Genomic DNA, 22,482 nt, shown 5'->3' on the forward strand with positions numbered 1-22,482 from the left:
GAATGAAAAGTAAATATTGAGAGAGAGAGAGAGAGAGTAGTTGTATTTACATCAGCTTTAATTTCCTAATAAAAAATTTCTTGTCCTTTTTTTCTTACTAGTTGGATTGCCTATCAAGACAGAAAATACGGATTACAATAAGCAAGAAAGAGACCTGAAACTTACAATTCAATTGTCCTTTCTCTCTTCTTGTTGGATTGCCTACCAAGATTGAAAAAAGAATTAAAATAATAATTAGGCTGTAGATTTTTTCACACTTTGAGAATAGGTGTGATGAAATTTGATACAAGAACCATTGAAACTTGAGCATTCACATTGAAAAAAATCCACTGCAGGGTAAGAGAAGAGTACTAAGTTGTTGTAGCTCAGTTTCTAGCCACCTTCTAGGTTAAAACTGAAGCTACAAATCAATGGCAACTGTGTAACTGTTAACCTTAATCTGAACCACCTTATGAAACTTTCCTTTTGTATCTTGGGTTTTAAATTGTTGTTGGAAGGAACTTTCTGCAGGGACTCTTTAAGGCTTCAAAAGGATTGAGCATTTAATTAAGTTGGAGTCTGTTATTTGCTGAGAAAAAACAGTCCAAATGACTCGTGAAGGTCAGAAAATCTAGGTAACTGTAAAGCCTAGCTACATATCCCTACTGTGTATAAGCAGAAGGGAACCTCAAAACATGCAGTTTGAGAAATAAACACTGATTTTTCAGATATGATTAAAAGAAGCAGCAAATCCAAAGTTGGTAAACTAAACTCCCATGGGCTAGCCAAGAATGCACTTTCTTCTTCTTCCTGAACCTGAATCTTATTCGACAACAACCCAGACAACCTCTAGTTTAATTCTAATTGTAAAGCAGCCAGAATATGATTCAAAGTTTCTCACATTTTGTTATGTAAGTCTAAAGCATTAGTAGCATTTCATATGGTGCAACATTGGCAGTCATTTTGTTCGGCAATCCTGACTAAGATTAAATGTTATTTAGAAAAGCTAGTTGGCTAAATGATTCATAAAATCCCTAGTAAGTCAAAAAAGAAATTATTAATTAAGTACTTTCCAGTTCCAAAATCAGAACCTAATTAGTTGATTCTTGAAATTTCCTTGGAAATTTGGAGGGTTTGCTTCATTTTGCTGAAGTCTTTCAGTAGGCTGTAGAAGATCAAGTCTACCTTCGAGATGATATGGAGAGAATTGTGTCTCCCTCCTATGAATCTACCAACCCTTTTCGCAGCCACTTTGCCAGATATTTTCACCTTAAAAAAACGAAGAAAAAAATGCCAGATATTACTTTTTTGGGTTCTTTGGATGGATTGAATACAAGTAACTCTACTCTTGTAATTCTTTTTCTTTTGGGTTTCTATATTTGAAGCACTTTTCTCAACCCACAACAATTAATTCTATCATGAGAAACACCTGCTCAGGTCTTCTTGTGCTGATGTTAAAGAGGCAGATTAGAGACTCTTTTGCCCAATGTGGGTATACAGTCCTAAATACCATCCCTGATAGTAAATTGAGCCATTTTTGCTTTGTTCTACACTGCCGAGCTATTGTTTTACCCATATTTAACTTGTCTCTGTGAGAGTGTATTTTTTACTGTTCACTTCCACAGATCTTTCATTATATTTTTCAAAGGAGCGAAAGACTCCTGGAGTTCTTTATATTTACAAAGATCACCGGCTAGTAGCATGACATGCCCTTCACAGATTAAATCAGATCATGAGACCCAACAGGCCCCAAATCCCAGTCATCTTTCTACTGAGTTCAATTACCTTTACTACATGGGAAGAAACGCCTTTAGTCGATTGGACCGACCTCACTGACCATGACTTTTTTGTGATAATTTCTTGGAAAACAGTGCGTAATAACAAACACATTCGCATATTAAGAATCAAGAGTTTAAAAGAAATGAACAAGTGTGAAGCAAAGTGCTTGTCCCCTGAAGAAGAAACGAAAGGCCACTTCACATGTGATTCATATTTCATTGGCAACGCGTAAAACACGGAGAAACTTTTATTTTGGTACATAAAAGAGGGGATGCAGTAGTAGCGATCTAACACAATCTGTACAAGCATTAGTCATGTGTACTACTAGCGCAAGCACTGGCCCTGTCAGCAGAGCCCCACCAAAGAGAATTCGAACTTGAGTCACAATTTACCAACCTATTTGAGAGTGAGCTTAAGACACTAGACCACCATTCCCGATGGTACACAAAAACCCACTTAAATCATTTAATATTGAGCTTCCTTATGGTGTTTAATGGTCAAAAAGCACCACCAACACCACCCACTATTCTAATCTTTTCAAGTTAATTGGCCGAGCCTAAAAGACATATTAGGTACTAAATTAGCCATTGTTACGTTTCAGAACCTAACTTCGTTCTTTTGTTTTCCAACTCAGCTCCATCATGTTTCACATTTCCCTTCCAGAAATTCAGAAGAAAATATTTTGAAGGAAATGATTGCCCTGCTCATAATCAGAAAGACATATTACATTCTGCCGAAATTTGCACGACTAGCGGCTGATATGGATGATAGACCTGACCCATAATGCTTAAGTGCCTATAGTCTACTTCTGCGGCAGAAAAATCACCACGAGATTCATAGTGAGAAAGCAATTTGCTTGCGTACAACACGTTGAGAGATAACGAAGCTAAACAAAATTTACCAAAGGATTTCCATTGGATTCCGCTTTCTGATGTTAGCACTAGGAAGTCTTTTTATAAGTTGCTCAGTAGTGTAACATCATCTAATAAATTAACAGTAAAAACAAACAGAACCAAAATCACCGTGTGGAGTGGTGATTAGTGAGAAACCATATGCAACCCCACACATTAAATGTAGAAAGAAAACTAACATAAACTAATTGTATTTGACTAGCCAATAGCCCAAGATTTAATAGCTCCTGCCCCAGTAGGTCCATTTCTTTGCAGGCTTTCCAGAGGCAAAGCAAAGTGTCCCTGAAAATTTGAGGAGAAACTCCAAGTGAGCAAATGCAAACAAACTCAAATAAACCTGGTATTGTTCAGTTTGTCTAACAAGATACAATTGTAATAAAGAGTTAAGGATCATTAGCAATCTTGATATCCTATTGCAAATCCAGGAATTTGGCATATAGATAAATTCTGCAATTAACTTTCACAGTACTGATAACATTACACATTGTTCAATAAGTCTTAAATTTGAAACTAGCCATCAAGGTACAGTTTTAATTATCAACTAGTAGATGTAGATTCTGATTAATTTGTTCACACCCAACATATGTCCGACCCCATAGGCAACAACATGGATGGTCGCATCATTATATGCTTCCCCATATTCCCTCGTCTCACTGAAATTTTACGCAAGGACAGCAATGGTCATGCTTTACTAGACAATGTAATTTTTATAACTATTCTATTGATATAATTCAAAAGCTCCTCTTTACCCACTCACCCCAAAAAAATAAAAAATAAAAATCAATCAACATGTAACTATTGCCTTCAGATATAGATGCAATCCAGAATATGAATATGAAACCAGTCAACCGCAATTCATTCCCTTCTCAAACCATTCTTAAACTTTTAGGATTTACTGACTTAATTATGCAACGCCTTCTTAGAAGGTCTTTCATTCTAGTCTTAACCAGGAAGAGACTAAATAGAGAAAACGGTGAAGCAAAGAACACCAAGAATAGTTTAGCAGAAGAAGAAAAATGTGGGGTGGGGGTGGGGGTGGGCCAAAAACCAAAGTATCAGAAAGAATTCTACCTGGGGGGAGTTCCGGCTGGTCAAATGGGGTACAGAGGGTCTTTGCTGCTCCCATGTCACCTTTTGTCCTTGCTTTCACATCTTTCTCCACATCCTAGAAAATTAGACTCATCAGGTATGAACACAGCTATAAACAGTGTAAGCTATTAGTTTGGCAACAGCAACCAGCTGCCTCATTTCAAATTACCTTAATAAATCAAATTCTTCCCCCCAGCAAACAAAATCTTGAATTTCAAAATACAGACATGAAAAAGTAAGTTCAAAGGGCACCCATTAGAGTCTCTTTGAGAAGGAAAGACTCCGAGGATTCAGTTTCTACCATTACGGAGGCTCAGCCACAGTTAACACAGCTGGGATTAGAGTAAGAAGTACCAGGGGGTTTATAAATACTATCAAGTAATGGCCAGCCAGATGAGCTGCTCAGTCAACTAGGGCCCTAGTCCAGTTAATGCTGTTGCAGATAGACTCGCTATAAGGGTGTCCAAAGGTCCCAGCCTCTTTTGGAAATTATACCCTCACCAAATTACAAGTTTCGGTTTATATCCTGTTTAATGGATACAGTTCTGCACTTTCTTCTTTCCTGGACTCTCTGGTCTTAGGCTGTTGTAACATTTTTCATCGACCAATAAAATCTTTTCCTCCACTGTTTCCTTCCAGTAGATGGCAATACTTATACAACCATTTTAAGAATTCTCGAAGTAAATAAATACATATTTAAAGCTTTTAAAGGATCGTAATTTGCATATCCTTGGAATATGTTACCACCAGATTCTCCAATGATTTTCATTTAAAAATCCTATAATATTTATGATTATAGCTTAAAAGCTTCTAAAATCTGCAAGTGAAGAACCTTTTTATCATTTGACATTTCAGCCTTTCCATTGCAACATATGCCCTGAAGCATCGCTGTGCTATAATCTAAAAATCTTTCTTTAGAACAAGTATTTTATAATTGCGATTAGGACAGCCAATGACTATGTCCAATCATCAATTCCTATTGTCCTTAAACGAAATATTTTTAAGGTCATGTACCTGGGCATCGACCAGCTCTGCTTTGACATTCTTGCTATCCTCAATAAAGATGAACATTCTTGCTTTGACATTCTGCGAGTGACTGCAACAGATCTTCATCTGGTTCAGCGAGTGCCGGAGGTTCTGTGTCAGTGCGGCTGTGTCGGAGCGTTTGCATTAGATCTGGTCCTCCTCCACTTCAGATCTGCTGCTCCTCCATTTGTCGATTCAGGTGATCTGTAAGCGAAAGCGATTGCAACTGCGACTGCGTCGAAGTGGCTGTTCAGATCCGGTCCTCCTCTTCAGATCTCCTTTGGTCTTCTTCTCGTCTTGTAGCTCCTTTGGATCGTTGCTGCAGCTGCTGCTGCTTGGCCTGCTCCCGATCGGGCGTTTCTGGAGGCGGAGAGATGCCGGAGGTCCTCCTCCGTGCATCTCTCCGTCTCCTTTCCTTCTCTCTTCCTCTCTTTCTTCTCTCGCTTTCTCCTTGTTTGGCCTTTCTGGAGGCGGAGAGCCGCTGGCAGTAGCTTGTTCTCCCCTTTGATTCTCCTCTTCTTCCCCCTCCGTTTCCGAGATCCATTCTCCGGTTTTGTCTAGGGATGTTGTTGATTTCTGCCTCTTGTGGTCTCTCTAGCTTAGGGGGAAAGCGTTGAGAGCCACTGTTGCGGATCTCTCAAGTTCTGTTTCATTCCCTATTTTGGTCTCATCTCCTTCATCTTCTCTCCTTCTCTTTCTGTTTCTTCGTCGGGGGTTCTTGTCTTTAATGGCTTCTCGGAGTCGGGGGAAGCCGTGAGGGCCATTATAGCTTCTTGCTCCGAATCTTCTCTTGTTTCTTTCTCCTTCTCTTGCCCGTTCCTTCCTATTTCATGGTTTCAATTTGTTCGTTGAGGATTCTTGCCTTTGATTGTCTCGCTAGCTTTGAGGGAAGCCATGAGGGCCTTCATTGTTGATATCTCCGAATTTTTTTCAACCCTGATTTGTTCCCAGCCCTTTCTCCCTTTGTTTCTCCTTCTCTTCCTACTTGTTTCTGGGATTGGCTTTAAATACTCAAGAGTTTAGCCATTGACGGCTTCTCCGGCTTTGGGGGAAAACCATGAAAGCTATCGATCTTGAACTCTCAAATTATTTGGAGTCTAATCTGTTCTTAGTTCTTTATCTATTTCTTGTGCTACTTACCCTTGCAATTGTGATGCTGCAGCGCTGGTCCCTGTGCAAAGTATGGCTATGGATCTCTTGTGCTATGTATCAAGTTTGCCCTAAATTCTTGCTTGGCTCATTGTTGCTAGTTGGTCCATGTGCAAAGTATGGCTTTGGATCTCTTGTGCTATGTAACAAGTTTGCTATTATTAGTGCCCTTAAATTCTTGCTTGGCTCAATGCCTCTTAGGCTGCTTGTTAGTTGAGGCTTTTTCTTGCTATATCTCGCTTGTCGGTTGCTTGTTGTTTGTGCTATTGTATATTTTCTCTTTGGTAATGAATTATTTAATCATCCAAAAAAAAAAAAAAAAGATGAACATAAAATTTATTTCATGAATCAATCCTCCTAATCTCATGCATATATCAAACAAGTTTTCACTTAAACACCAGCCTTTCTTTCTAGTTCTTTACACATCCAACCCCTCAAATATCCTCCATCTTTTAACCCTTTTTTTCACACACCCCTCACTGCCAGACTAAACAAGCCATAAAAACAGCATCATATTTTGTTTGAGTTCGTCCCTTTCCTTACAGAAATTCGATCCACTTTCCCTTGAAATCCAGATAGTTCCATCATCAAAACCCTAACCCTACCACATCAATCTCCATAAGATCTTGCTGCAAAACTTGTTACAGCCCCTGGTTTTTGAGTTTTCTCAGTGTAACCTGCACTAGGCTCATACCTAAACCCAAGACCTCATCAAATCTCAACCAAGTTGAACTATTTCACCTATTTTTCCACAGCCAATAGCAGATCCCGGTTTTGGCTTCTACTCGGGTAACATCAATCTAGAACTATGTTCACTCTCAAGTCTCAATGGCATAAGAACACACAATTAAAAATTTTAGTTGCAAGTACCATTAACTGATGGAAACCTGATAATCGACATGCAAATGCCTAGGATAAAGCAAAACATAAAACAAAAGAATGTATACACCCCTTTGTGGAGTAATAATAAGATACTAATGGAAAAAGTACCTCCTCATCACACCAAGGAGCTAATATCATCTTCTTTTGATTTAGTGCTTCAATGAACTCATCCCATGTGTGCACCACCTTAATGCACTCATCCTGCTTTTGTTTTGCAGCATCAAACAAGCTTTGCTGAAGACTAGCCAAAACATCTTTCACTTGCTCAGCCAAAGTGGACATAGGTATGTCAATTTTTGCTGAATTGTCACGGCGGACAACACGAACCTGCAAAAAATTTGACACTTTTCATTCACTAATGCATGATATATATTATTATACTAAAAAGCATGACTATGACAAAATCCACGTCACTTTTTAAAAAAAAATTATAACATGTCTCAACTTTCTTTATGGGGGGAACCCTAGACATGATAAAAATATAATGCCTTATCTTCACAAAAATACGATGTTGCAGTGGCATACAAAAATACCTAAGCATCCACCTATTATATATGTTCCAAGCGCGGTTACAGCAAAAACTGCTATGCGTTGATATATTAGCAAGTAAAGTGTTATGAGATAGACTAGCAGTACCTGACTATTAGCAACATCTTTTGGACCGATTTCAATTCTCAGAGGAACACCTTTCATTTCCCAATGTGAATACTTCCAACCAGGTGAATAGTTATCTCTAGAGTCTTCTTCAACACGAAAACCAGATTCAGTCAACATTTTGACTGTTGTTGAGCAGGCATCAAATATGGCTTTTGTATCAGCATCTTTGTAGGGCACTGGAATCACAATAATTTGTACAGGTGCGACCATAGGAGGTAGTACCAAGCCTTTGTCATCCCCATGAACCATCACCATCACTCCTATCTGTATATTACAAATAAACAAGAAAATATTAACATAGGATAAATATCTGTTAATATTTGGAATTTCCCATCAAACATGCAGCGCATGCACTGAGTTGCCCATAAAGCCAATTTTAATTCGATGCATACCAACAAAAAAAATGTAATTTCAAAAGCTACTCAAATTTATCACATAACATACCAACTAGCCCAGTTGGCAGGCTCTATCCCTAGTTGATAGACTGCCCAATCAATTATAATTACACCGTGCAAAGCATGCAGCTGAACCAGCAAATTTTTGGAAAACCACGATTTCTTGAAAAGTAGCAGTTGTGCTACCGGAGCAAGAAATGGATTTCTTATGTAGATAGTGACAAATCTGGATTCCATGACAGAAGAGCATAATCTGATCCATGTATCAAGACATAAACACGGGAACAGATTACCTTCTAGGTAATCATTGGGAGACCAACCAATAATATCTAGAAGATTGTGTTTCATTGGAGTGCTAACATAAGACCATATGATGCAAAGGTGTGGAACCTAGGTCACAATAGCCAACCTTAGGGGGGGGGGGAATGGCAGTTCTATGACTCCAAAGCTTCCAAGGGAGTGACAGCTGTAACAATCAGATCTTTGTAAGGGCAACTAGGTCAGTAGATTAGCAAAGTACAAGATAAGGATTAATAAATATAGTAGAAGAGATAAACTCACAAAATAAACTTTAAGTGATAAGAAGGAAAATAGAGCAGAGAGAGAGAGAGAAAAGTTATAATTTTGGGAAAACAATTCTCAATTTTTTTGGTGGGGACCACCTTCAAATTCCAATCAGCAAGGGCCAACAGCAGGAGAGAGCAGATATCCTCAACAGAATTCCAACCAAAGTGAAACTTCAGGAAAGTGATCTTATTCAAAACCCTCATGATACCAACCAATAAATACTTAATCAGTCAAAAATTAGGTTGCAAAAGGCAACTGCACATCAAACCAGAAAGCAGAAGCCGACCACCTGAACATAGCTTCCAGGCTCACAAAGGGAAAACACATTAGGCAAAGAATCCATAGATATGGGTTTACACTCCGAAGTTTTATCCACTCCCAATGAAACCGCACAATATAATTTCCAATGTCAAGACTGCCACCACTACTGGAACACAAAGAAGAGAAACCAGATCGCAGGGAAGAAAAAGCCCCACTCACAGATAGATAATGAACTAAAGCAGCAATACTGTTTGGAAAAAAGACCACCAAAGGTTCCCGAAATGATGACCCCCAAGCTGCCCTATGCCATGCAGGGTTTGACTAATCATTTTAAAAATATATTCCATGATGGATGCGGATAACAAGCATAAACAAAGAAAAATAAAGACTCGTACATATAGAAATTTACTCTTAAATTAGATAACAAAACAGGGGAATTAAAGCAATATATCTAACTTGACTCATAAAAGGACTCCTAATCACGACTAAAGACTCAACGAAATACAAATACATCAAAACAGAATTCTATTTAGCTATCAGATATTGTATCTAACTTAAACACTACCTCAGACACTGAATTTAAGTATTTAACTACTAATCCTGTGTAATAACATTACCCACACATGGCCTATAACAACAATTAACCAAAAATAAGAACCAGATAGAACCCACTCATGGGCTAAAATAAAGTATTCCAATGCCGAATTGATCCATTTGGATAATCTTGACTGCATCATCTTTCTTGCAAATCAAGGAGATCTAAAACCCTAAGGTGACTTGACATCAATACAATAACAAAATAACAAGCCTTCGCCCAACTAAATGGGGTCAGCTACACAGATAATTGCCTTCCAATCAGCTCTGTTTGATGTAACATCAGTAATTATGTATAATAACCAGCAAGTTGATGAATCAAGAGATCCAGAATATTCTGCCATTATAAGATTACAATCCATTTGAGTTATTTTGGGAGTGGAGAAGTGTATATAACATGCAGGCAGGAAGGAGGGGAAAAAATTACCGTTCGAGTACTATATGCCCAAGAATTTTGCCAGACCATGGCTCTTTCTCCCTTCTCATTTTCAAAGTTTATGTCGAACATTTTTGCAAAATTTTGACCCAAACAATGAGAGGTAGCTCCTTGTATGCCACGACCAGTGTTAGGAATAAATGCCTAGACAAAAGAAAAGAAAACTAATAAACAGTAATACATCAAAGTATGAAAGCAAGCTTTAGAATCAAGTAGATCACACAGGAGATCTGGATTACTTTGAATAAGAACATGGTTATTAAGTACCTCAACACTAGTAGTATAAAGCCCACCAGCAAACTTTTCCAATTCACTCTTCTTCCCTTTGAAAACAGGGATTGCAAGATATTCTTCATATATCCTTCTATAGAGTTCTAAAATTTCAAGTACCTGAAAGTGGACAAATATAATTATATATAGGGGCTTTACAAACAGAAACATAAGGACATAGCATATTAAAATATAAATAGTAACCTAACCAAAACTTGGAGAATTGAAGGAAATAATTTGTCAGAAATAAGTACAGAAGCCAGTATAGTAAATTCAAAGAAGGATAAAACAGCCCACAGATAAAAGTTCCCATGTAGTTATCCTAATGCCAAACTTGTCTTCCTAATAGCTCAGACCGGAAGGTACTCACACTTGACACTTCCCTGATGACGAGACAATCATTTACAGAATCAAATAGAAGGTTGTCATGGGACTCATGAAAGATTGTAATTGTTGATGAGGCTGTCAATCATTTCTTTTTTAATTGGTTCTCAGTTGAAGAAACAGCATCTGGACAGTGAATTTGAGCCCCTTTTCCAAACCAGAACTGAACCAGCATGCCTCATTTTCAGTTATATTAAGCTTTGACCTGGCTTGTCTATGTTTTGTGCCTTTTTTAGGTATTTGAGCAAACTTTTGACATCCACCAACAAAAAGGGCCCCTTGTCACTTAGGGTCATAATCCACCAGTTTTTTTTTTTTACACAAACACCTTTGTTTCAGTTCATTTTTTTTTCCAACTCATTCTTCAGCTATGACTTGGCTTGTCTATGTTTTGGGGCTTTTTAGGTATTTGGGCAAACTTTCACATCTTCACCAACAAGAAGGGGCCTTGTCTTTTAGGGTCACAATCCACCAGTTCTTTCCAAACAAAATCCCTAATTGGACCCCTCTCTCCCGAACGCCCTTTAGATCAATACATAAGAAAGTTCTATTTGCAACCAGGGACCAGACTTGGGGTCATAATCCAACATTTTTTCCCAACACGATCCATGAGCTCCCAAATATCCTCTACAGATAAAAGCTCTATTTGCTACAGGGACCAGAAGAATCAGCAAGAATTGGTAGCCATCCCTATGGGCTACTTCCTTAGGGGGTCAGCCTTTGAGATAAGAGAACTTCTAGATGGTACTTCTTTTTATTTGCTTTTGTTGTACGCAGAAGGGGGGGGGGGTTGATAGTTAAGTGGGGAGTGTAACAGCCCAGAGGCCTGAACTCAAGTCCTTTGTGTGAGACTGGGCTTAGCCCACCACAGCTGCACCAGCTGCACTAGACAGCTGTTGTTATACCAAAAAACCAAAAGCTTTTATTTCTTCATTCATCATATTCTTGAAAATCTGTGGAAAAAAGAATGTCCAGGCAAAAAGCCAGCAATGAAAAGAGCTCTTTCATCCTCCCAAAAAAGGCATCGTCTGCTAGGGAATCTATCATTCAGCACATTGCAGGCTTCCAGCTGTTTCTGTTTATTTCAAGAATAATGGGAAAGAGCCACAACTCAAAAAAGGCAACGCGAAAATTCTTGTCCAAATATACGTTTTACAAAAGACTCGGTGATGCAACTTCAGCACCTACTTGGGTTTGTTTTCCTCGGAATAAGTATATAGGAGTTGGGCCCTTTGTTCCATGGGTTTACTTAGTATTGGACCTTTCCTATGGGCCTAAAACATGAGTAACAAGATGGGGCACGGATTTCATCCTACTTAGAATTATGCTGTTATTTTCAGTTGTGCAGGGGTAATTTAGTAATTATTCCCAGCCTTTTGATTTAGTCTCTCAAGTATTTATTAAAGTAAGCCTCTAGTTCAAAAAAGCAGCCCATGGTTTGGGTGCTTCAGTCCTTGTAAAGGTCAAAGTAAAAGACCAACATAGCAGCTGTTGGAAGTCCTAGTCAGGTTTGGTCCCAATTTTATTAGGACTTCAATCACTTTATGATAAATAGACCCATTATTCGATGGAAGGCTCTACAGTCCAGAATATTTGATACTTTATCAAGCTTTCTGATGTGAACCAGGATCTAGCCTTAGGTAAATTGGAATAATGCCATGGATCTAGGCTCAGTCCAAGATACTCTTCCCTGAGAATCAGCAATCTCCTAGGGCTGGAATACCCTTTAGTGAGGGTTTTTGACAAACTCTAGAGATGCAAGGGTTAGGGTAGATTCAGCCAGGCTTAGGGGTTTAGGGTTTGTGTTTTTAAAGCTTGTAACCTCGCTGTTTTATTGATTTCAGATCTGGACTTGAGGTTAGGATTTGGAGGTTTAGGGTTTGAACAATTCTAGGGTTAGGGTAATGTAGTACTGTATTTGATTGATCAAAATAGTAGCCAAATAGGACCTTTCACAGTGAATCAAGTTTAGATTTGATAGACTTAAGATGAAACAGAATTTAGATGTGAAAGAGGGTTGAATCTAAAGTGGTATTATAAGGATAATAGAGTAACAATACGGGCTGAATAGATCTTCAAAACAGGGGCAGAACTATGATGAAGAAATTGAAAGAACAATATGAGGGAATTGAGAACAACAATGTAACATCCGGGCTTCACACCGCAAGGTGGATCAATTGGATCGAACACCAACCTGCCTAGATCAAACACAAGGATTCTCTATAGAAAATGAATGCTAACAAAGCAATTTGATTTCAATTGATGAATTGTGTCCTCACCTCTTACATAAGTCTCTTTATATAGCTATCTAGAGAGACATAGACATTAATGATAACATCCAACCACTAGCTAACACCACCTACCTTTAATAACTCAACTACTACCTAACTCTTGACAAAGGAAAGCTCGTTTGACAATAAGTTGGTTTATTCTCAAAGCACAACCCCTTTTATTGACTTTTTGAGGAACTAGACTTGAGCTTAGGTCTAGACCATGGAGATCAAAATATGTGGGCTAACTTTAAACCACTAAAACAGTCTTTAGCCCATGAAAGTCATGGGCTGTTTTGGGTGATAGCTTTAGGCCTTTGATAGGCCTAACCCAATGGGCTTCTTCTTTCTTAAATATGTCTTCAATTCTGCATCATACGGTTTTCTATTATGAAACTACGTTGCAGGATTTTAGGGTCTTAGATGCGGGAGGGGCTAGAAGTTGGGATTGCAGGTAAGGGACTGGAGTTAGGTTCTAAATTAAAAAGGGGAAGAGTTTAGGTCTAGGGAATAGCGTTCTAGTTGTGCTACCAAGCTGCTGCAACTTAGGGTTTTGAATTCTGGAATTTCCAGAAATTGCCTCTGTTTTTCTTCTTCTTTTCTCCCTTACAAGCCTAAGGGAAAGGGCAGGGGTCATAGACTAGGGATAGTGGAGGATTAGATTATGTAGTAGTAGTAGTAGGGATGGGGAATGGTTCATAGGGCTGCCGCAGGGGTTGGGAGGGGCTGGGTTTGACCTACAATGGAGGGGGAGGGGCTGGGGTTCCAAAAACTAGGGTTAGAGACGTGGGAGAGAAGAAGGCGGAATGTGGTGGAACTTACTTGGGATTGAATTAGGACTGCTAAAGTTGAAGTAGAATGCTGGAATTTAAAAAATTCTGCAGAAACCACTCACTTCAAGTTGCCAAGGTTTGAAGACTTATTTATAGCCTACTAAAAGAAATTAGACTAGGACGTGGTGAGAGATTCCGCAAGATATCTCGTTTTTTCAAAGTGAGAGGAGATGGAGATCGAGAGCAGAGAATTGGGATATCTCGCTTGAGATCTCGCCATATCTCACTGGAACTCTCAATTTTCGCCTTTTTTTCCGGATTTCAGCTAGATTTTCACTTGCAACTACTCTTATCACATCTACAACATCGAAGGAAGATCAATCATTCTCTTCTTGTCTTATGAACTTATGATTTAATGACTTATATAGAACTTCTAATGGTTGTATAATTTTATTATTCTATTCTTGAAAATTGAGATTGTGACACTCATATGAATGGAATTTTGATGACATTTAGGTTATTTGATGCATTTGATAAACTTGTTTTTCATTTATATGCCTTAAAGGTTTTATATTACATGTTGTATAACCTTGAATTCCCTAATCCTACAACATGTCAGTTTCACACAATAGGTAGACTTAGAAATCATATTTAGGGTGGTTTTTCGACAAATCCAAGGCCACCAATGTGTTCAAAAGGCCCTAAATAGGCTAAATACCAAGTTTCAACCCAATTGGGACCCTAATACCCACCAAGATGGGCCACCGAGTTGACTCCAAAAAATCGCATATCTCGATCGAGATCTCGCTGAAATGGTCGAGATCTTGGTTTTTCAAGGTGGCAAGATCTCGCTTAAGAGTGAGAACTTCTACCATGGACTAGGACTCTAACTTACAATGCATATCAAACTAAAACTCTTAATAGACTAGGACTTTTAACTCATCCAGGGAGCCTCCATAACTTACTCTAGAAGAATCCAATAAGAGTTCCAAGAGTAGATATGGATTCCTTGCAATGAGTAGGGCAACTCTAGTGGATTCTTCCAAACTAAGAATCCAATTCGAATAAGGACTCCTTGATAACTTGCAAAATAATGACTCAAATTTCATAAAGGAAAAAGATCTAGGGTACCACAAACATAATGAACCCAACTATACCCTAAGTTATACCCACTAAAATGTGCAAGATGGTTAAAATACCCCCAGTGGTACCAGGGGCCGTAGGGTTATGGCGAAGTAACCCCAGTCCTTGTGTTGCCCTTGAATGTGATTTACATCACTTTCAATGCTCTAAGTGTGTTTTCTGCAGCAACAACTGGTTTATGTCATCTTTGCACAGAGGAGCTCCAAGAGTTGAGATACCTTAAGGTACTTATGTCACCTTTGAGCAGAGCAGCACTAAGAGTTGAGAAACCTTCAGGTTCTAGGTGAAATCAAGCCAAGATCTTTCAAGATTCCATTTCTAATTTGATCCAACCTTCACAAGGCTTCACCCCTCCAGGTATTCTGGGAACATGCACCCCCATCACCCTTCTCCTGTTCCTCTTGAATTTCTACTTCACTCCCCCAGCCCCATTCAATCATTTCTTTCCCACCATTATCAATAACTACCGTAACTCCCAACCTCCCCCCCCCCCCCTCCCCCACCTTTAAAAAGAACAAAAAGATTCCACCAACTTGTAACCCCAATGCCTATTACTTTGTTTCTACCCAACCTTCAATCCCAATTTCAGCCTTCTCTAACCAGCAACATGCTAATATCCCGATTCTTAACTTGAAACCCAAATTTTCCCCTCCAAAATCAAGAAAACACTAATTTTGTTTCTAGCCAACCTAATCTTCCCAAACTTTAAGAAAATTACATACCTATTATGCTCTAGGTTCGATCCAAGTTTCCCAAGGACCTGAAACCTAGAAGCCCCTCATATCATTTTAAAAAATCACCCTCATATCATTTAGAGATATCTCATCTTTTCCTCCGATTTGAACAAATCACCCTTTCCCCTTGAAACCTAACCTAATCTCTTTGACGCCTAACCTAACAATCCCATATGAGATCCCCAAGCTATTATACATTAAAAATCTCCATCAGAAACACAGAAACCACCCTCACTCTAGCCCAAATCACAAAACCATACCCATAGCCATAACCAAACCTAACCAACCCCTTACTGTTTGAATCCAGAGTTGGATCTAATCAGGATCTCGGTTATCAGGCCCTCATTCGACTGAAGCTACATCACAACAGTCAATTATTCAATTACTCCTTCCCAGGCACACAGTAAAGTCAGTACATCACAGACTCTTATCCAAAACTCCTAACGGAAAAGACAAGGAATATTAACTTATCTCAACAACTTTAAAAGAGCAATCAAATTACTACGAGATTACAATCCTTAAATTGGAATCTTTTGTAGACACTTAACTTGAAACTCAAGCAAAGCAACTTTAAACCAATTTGGGACTCTTAAGCAAAACCAAACCTAACTCAAATTACCAAACTGGACTAAACAAAAATTCTGAAAAATTCAAAAAACAATTTCAGACATAAAGTAAGGACTAAAATGCCCAAAATACCCCTCTAAAGAGAATCGGCCAGCTTATGGTGGCTTCTTGGAGCCATCCTGGGGACCCCACTTGAGCTTCCGACAAAGGGGGTCCTCGAGTTCACATCATGTCCCCTTCCATCCTTCTCCATTTTACATTTACTACCCTCAACTCTCTTGTATTGCAAGGGCTATCTCTAGAATTGTATGCAATAGGAACCTTAGATAAATCCATATCATAACACCTAAAACAAAACCGGGGGGGGGGGGGGAAGAGGTGGAAAAGTAAATACCTCTGCATCTGCTTCCTCCTTTGAGGCAAAAGCTGTATGCCCCTCTTGCCAAAGAAATTCACGACTCCTAAAGTCACATGTCAAAGTTAAGTTTGCATAAATAGATCATTAACTAGACTAACCAGGAGCCAGAGATCACTAGTAAATCAAAAAAGAAGCAAGCTTCCATTAAGCCATATGTAGGAAAAATATTCCTTATACAGGCTAATAATCATGCTAAAAGAAATAAGCAAATAAAGTAGATGTCAAATATAATGCAGACAGGTAGAAATGGGGTCCAGAAGATTCAACAGCTTAGGTAGACAATGCCTGAGCACTCATACCAAAACCACTGAGGAAGCCTCCATTTTGGTGAGACAACCCGCTTGGTGAATCTAAAGCAGCAGAATTATTAAAGCAAGAAGAGCATACAAAGCACCAAAGGCAAGCACAAGTTCTGCAGCATATAACTAGTGTAACAGATGATAAGAAATAAGATCCATAGCCAAAAAATACTTTCAAATTATGGACCACATTTAATTTAGTCAACTAAAACAAGCCACTAATCCAGCAAAGGATGCACAAATATAAGATATGCTTTGTCCCCAAAATAGCAACCACAAAGGTGCACAAAAGGGCAGATCCACTCAAAGGTGAGCCAGGTGTCAGTGAAGTAACACCATGTCTCAACTCTCAGGGGGATAAGGAATGCCCCTGGCACAGAGAGCAATGGCATATCTGAGGCAGAAACATTAACGACATTCCAATGAAGATGTTAGCAACTGAGAATTCACCTAGCCTAGCATATTAGATATGGAAAAGAGCAGCAGAAAATTATTTATACAACCACTTTCATCTTTTGAAGGATTTAAAACTATTCACAGTGAAGGAATGATTCCATAAGCTTGACCTTCATCTGAGAAGCTTGACTATTTGGTTGACCATATTGAACTTGAGTTGACTTTGAGATTCTAAATTTTTCTTGAGATCCCGTTTCCAAGATTAATTCAACTAGATCATCAGATGTCTGGTCTTGCATCAGAAAATGATGCTGCTCCATTGGACCAATTACTGAGCATATGGAAACATAAATAGAATGTGCACTGTCACTAAATCAATTAAATAGATGACAACGATTATCTATACACAAACACAGAGAGTGTGCTAAATCAATTAAATAGTGCACATGCAATGGAAGTGCACATGCAATGGAAGACCAAGAAGCAGTAGTAAAACCTAAAGGAAATACTGAAGTTCTATTCAAGGTCACTGAAATTTCAGCTCTTTTTAATCTATCTTATTTGTTCAATTATTTCAGTAGTTGAAGATTTTAGAAGCCAACAGAAGGTAAAACCATTAATATAGTTGAATTTAAATACCTAAAACCAATATTAAACTAGAACCTAAATAAAAGGGAATAGTTTGTCATGCAAAATGGGATCAAGAGGTAGCACTATGAAAAGCAAGCAACCTCAGACTCATAAGGGCATCCAGGAAAAAATCATAAAAGCTAATCAGTAAAACCACAACAGCCACAAAAGAGGCTATTTTTAAGCACAGATAAAGAACCAGAAGGCTGTAACAATTGCTGATCAGAATCCTTTTGATGCTCTACCATGGAGATGAAAAATGATTGTAAAATCTAACAATGCAGGTGGAATGGAACATATGACATTAATCATTTCGTAATTACTGAGTGCTCGAAGCCACAAGGGATTGTGATCTCATTTGCATTTTCAACCAGGCATTTGAAAATATATACTAGTCCACATACTGAGAAAGAAATGGCTGATCTTTTGCCTGATTATCTGAAATTAAAGTTCCACTGTTATATAGAAAAAAAAATGCTATATATATACTTTTTTAAGAAACAACATAAATGAAAAATGAAATTAAAGGTCATATGATGAACAAGAAGTACCGAATAAATGGAGTAGGATTGCTGAACTCCCAACGTACAACATTACACCATTGGTTAAGCTTCAAAGGTAAGTCACGATGGCCCCTGATCCACTTGGAATAATAAGGATACATAACCGTCTCACTGGTGGGACGGATGGCTATAGGTATTTCTAAGTCAGAACTTCCGGATTTTGTGACCCAAGCAACCTGAGAAGGCCAACAGCCACTGAGTATGAAGTATGAACACCACACCACTCAAATATATTAATAAAGAATCAAATTTAAGAGACAAAAGTGCAAGCAGCAGAAGACCTTTCCATCATGATTGAAGACGTGATTAAGAAGCAGTACAACAAATAAGATTCTTTCTTACAGAATCAAATAGCTGTCAGAACAGAAAGATAGTGATTTCTTATCTCTTGGTATAAGCTAAATTATAACCAGAACAACAAAATGCAGCTTCCGCAAGACAAAAACTGAAGCACTGACTGAACCGACATCGACATACAACTCTTGTTTAAGATAAAGAAAGTAAATTCTTCAAGAACAAAAACATGAAGACCAAAAACGAAGCCTTTATCAAGCAACACAGGTAGTCTAATGGATGAACAAATGACACATACAATTCTTGCTAAAATTGTTCATCACATAAGCTGTCTTTTTTTCATTTTTTGGTGAATATAAAGGCTCTGTCTCATTGTAAGGGAAACAAATTGTATTAAGTTATTAACTAGAACAAGTGAACTTCTATACTGAAATGCTTTTACTGCTTTTCAAATGACAGGAACTTGGTAAACAATAAGGATAAAACATCACTTTTAGATTGGCAAAAGTTACTCAATTGGTTAGAACATCATAACCAATAGTGACTAAAAAAGTTATACAATTTATTTTACTTTTAAATAATTTCATCTCCATTAACAGGCCAAAAGTATCTTATGGAGCTAAAATATTTGCCACACCATGTCGACTCCTGTGTTTTAAGTTGCAATTCGTGCATTTTCCCTAGTTTGGAGAGAACAATTGATTTTAGAATGCAAATCATGTTAAAAGCATTTGAATTTTTACCTCTGGAGCAAAACCTTCAATATGATCCTTCTCCCGTTGTAAAACACCAGGAGATACAAATAGTGGGAAGTAACAATTTTTAATTTTCATCTTCTTTATTTCAGCATCAAAGAAGTCCTGCACATTGAAAATAAAAAGTTAACATTTGGAAAACATAAATTATAAATTATAAGTTGAAAAATCAATCACATGACATAAAGATAGATACCCCATCAACACAAAAAGGTTCTTACTTCCCCATGATGCAGAAAAAAGTCTAGGAATGACTAAAATAATAGAGACCTGAGAAAGGGCTGCTATGGTGGGTCTTCACAGACAGAGGATTGGAAGAGTAGGAAGAAGAAGAAGAAAAAAATGTACGGACAAAGGGAAGAAATCTCACAATCAAATTCCCAGTTAAAACTCGACTGACCTCTCAATTCATATTGATCTCTGCTAGGTGTTACAAGCATGTCTTTAAAGAAAAATAAACACAAATCAGAGTTGAAATATTAAACTCAAACCAAAGTCTAACTCACTCCTACTTAGGGAAACTAAAAGATTAAAAATAAAATACAATCTATTAAGTCCAACCATTATTGGACCAAAACCTGTTGGTCGGTTACTTTTAGGGATTTCCAAAATAACTCTGAACGAAAAAAAGGATACATCATAACTTTTAGATTGAAAAAAACTAAGAAGAGACTAGTCGGTTTTCCACTTACATGCATGGCTTCCCAAACTGAAATACTCCATGGCCTTAGGATGTAACAACCACTAATGTCATAGTAGTCAATCATTTCACCATTAACGACCACCTGTAAAGATGGAGCTTGAAATAAAACTTCATAACAAATGACAGCACTAACACTTTTCTAAAAGTACCATGTACCTCAGAATACCACTCCCCGAAGTTACTATCCTTTTGGTGAGAGAGACCAAGACGGGTCTCTTTTTTCACTTCCTTCTGTCTCCCTCCTGAAAAGATTAAAGATTACAAACAAACTAACTGGAATACAATTGCTTCAGACTATCAGAAGGGGAACTTTTAAGTGGGTGGAACTCACCACCTTTTGCATTGGACTTTGTAGCTTTTGCCTCCTTGCTGGCCATGTTCAAGGGATGCCCCAAGGCTTCAAAAGGTAGGATTCAGAATGAGTTAACCAAGAATAGTTCATATATAAAGAAATTTTCTTAAATATAATTACAATGAAAAAGATGGTGAACAAGGCATTTTCGGTTCTTATTCCAATTCATATGATGCAGGTACGCGCAATTACTAAATCTGTTATTGGCTACTTGGTCAGAGAGATATCTCCGGGGTAGTATTCTGCGTTACAAAAGCACTTCAGAACTTCTCATCCTTTATCTGAGACAATACCCAGACAGCAAACCGGAATGGAATCTAGCCAAGTTAACCAAATAACAGTTCCACTGAACATCCTATTTCAACAGATTCAAACTAGTTCTGCCAATCAAATTAAATTACGAAAGAAATATCCAAAGGTAAACCTGCATTCCAAACTCAGGAAAAATAATTAAAACCTTAAGTCAGAATGCCAATAAAAGTAGTCACATATGATGAAGTGGCCAACGAGTCTCGAACTGCATTAGGTGATATATAAATCTCAATTATATGAATAGAAAAACCCAAATCTTGGTTTAACGAAGCTCTAGTCTACACTTCACATAGAACCCGAGAGGAGGAGACAGCCTTGATAAAGAAAAACAAAACCAACCTGTTGGTGTTGGGTTCCACGCAATGAGAGAGAGGATCTCTTTCTTCTTCTTCTTCTTCCTCCTCCTTTACCAGGTCTGCTGCTGCTGGTGGTAAGAACACACTACTAAAAGGAAGATTCTTCCCGGCCTTTAACAAAATTGGTTTCTAGCATTTTGCTTAAGTCCTTCGAACATATTTACGCCGGATTTTTATTTGCAGCAGCCGCTGCTGCGGACGATTCTAATAGCACCACATCATCCAAAAATGATCGGACGGTTGAGAATTAAATGACAGAATATAAGTTTACTAATTTACAAAATGAGGTCCCTCTCATCATATACCCGACTCCCAAATTCCCGTCTTTATCGCGCTTCTCAAAATTCTGCTCCACCTGAGTCCATCCATCACCACCTTTGCGATTGATGATGAATCGGAGTCCACGAAGAGCTTTCTGAGCACTTAGATTTAGTACGAAAACACCAGCAGTACCAACAGCCTGCGATGCAGAAAGGGATTTTCCACAGCCCCATGAGAATCTCTGAGAGAATTGTCTCATCTTTGACGCTGCTTAATAGATAGGATTAGACGTATTTCACCTTAACGTCGACGACCTCGACATCGACGGCGAGTGATATCCATTTCGGGGTGGATTTGATATCAAAAACTCCAACAGGTTCAACTCTCCGGAGAATAATGGTGTCGCCATCCTTGAAATCAAGAGTCATTTCGACGTATTCCTCCACTTCCGGTGAAGATCCACCACTGAAAGCACTGCCGGAGGCTCCATCATCCCATCGTGGTTCATGCCTCCAGATCGCCGGTTGAGAATAATGAGAAAGAACTTAAGGGAGTCGGGTATATGATGAAAGGGACTTAATGTTGTAAATTAGAAAACTTTAAATCCTTAACATATAAAAGTAAAAACTAATAATTACAAGTATACCCCCACCCTGTGATTCCCAACCGTTCAATCATTTTTTGTTGATGTGACTCGATCAGAACCGTCCGCAGCAGCCACTGTTCGCTGCCCCAAATAAAAATCTCATTTATGCCTTTATCGATCAAAGTTTCCCGGTTTCTCATGCCTAAAATTTAGAAACTTTTAATTGTAGAAATTGTTTTGGGTTGGAATTTATTTTGCATCAGTTGGACTTGGACTTAATAAATTTTCTGAGTTTGTTGGGTTGGGCTTTGTGTTGTGGTCTTAACTAACCCGTATATGTACTATATATGGGTTTTATTTAAATGTTGTCGTTTACAAAAAAAAAAAAAAACACACATTGCAATCGGCCCCATTCACAACACTATCAAGTTCAAACTGGTTGAAGATGGCAACAATGGGCTTTCGATCCATTGGTATCATTCACAATAAAGCCTAAGCCCCAACTTGAACTTGTACAAACAAACTGCACCAGTTTTTCAATTTTGGGATTGAAGGGGGAGCTCCATCTTATCTTCTCTTTGAGTACTCCTTGTCACCTATGCTCTATCTACAAGCTCTTAACTTCAGCCTCAAAGGCTTAGTGGGTATCAAAGCTTGAGGAAACTCAGGGTAGATCATTGGAAGATAGCTC

The 22,482-nt window shown here is 38.3% G+C and overlaps 1 protein-coding gene across 2 annotated transcripts; it reads right to left on the reverse strand.

Moving 5' to 3' along the window:
* Positions 1–2,640: 2,640 nt before the first annotated feature.
* On the reverse strand, positions 2,641–21,743 carry LOC149012564 (proline--tRNA ligase, cytoplasmic-like). Of its 2 annotated transcripts, XM_089158116.1 has the most exons (14): positions 21,405–21,743; positions 20,928–21,319; positions 20,256–20,321; positions 20,081–20,166; positions 19,914–20,006; positions 19,210–19,326; positions 18,161–18,348; positions 16,261–16,327; positions 9,993–10,115; positions 9,717–9,869; positions 7,452–7,736; positions 6,924–7,142; positions 3,741–3,834; positions 2,641–2,951 (listed from the first exon to the last, which is right to left on the reverse strand). In XM_089158116.1, exons 3-14 carry the CDS (start codon positions 20,299–20,301, stop codon positions 2,887–2,889), a joined length of 1,536 nt encoding a protein of 511 aa, XP_089014242.1. In that variant the 5' UTR covers positions 20,302–20,321; positions 20,928–21,319; positions 21,405–21,743; the 3' UTR covers positions 2,641–2,886. The 2 variants fall into 2 exon arrangements, with proteins under 2 accessions (XP_089014242.1, XP_089014243.1); XM_089158117.1 differs by having other exon boundaries at positions 20,259–20,321; positions 20,928–21,743.
* Between the last annotated feature and the right edge of the window lie 739 nt (positions 21,744–22,482).

Source organism: Hakea prostrata, chromosome 6 (assembly GCF_041222555.1).
Source record: "Hakea prostrata isolate BN-2017 chromosome 6, UWA_Hpros_2, whole genome shotgun sequence".
In the NCBI taxonomy this organism is placed as follows: domain Eukaryota; kingdom Viridiplantae; phylum Streptophyta; class Magnoliopsida; order Proteales; family Proteaceae; genus Hakea; species Hakea prostrata.

Excerpts from the sequence above, each read along its gene's own strand:
- LOC149012564 (XM_089158116.1), bottom strand. The coding sequence starts at position 20,301 with ATGGCCAGCAAGGAGGCAAAAGCTACAAAGTCCAATGCAAAAGGTG. Across the intron at positions 19,327-19,913 it reads CAGTTTGGGAAGCCATGCAT|GACTTCTTTGATGCTGAAAT; the intron begins GTAAGTGGAAAA and ends TTCAATGTGCAG. Across the intron at positions 7,737-9,716 it reads GGGCATATAGTACTCGAACG|ATAGGAGTGATGGTGATGGT; the intron begins GTAATTTTTTCC and ends TGTAATATACAG.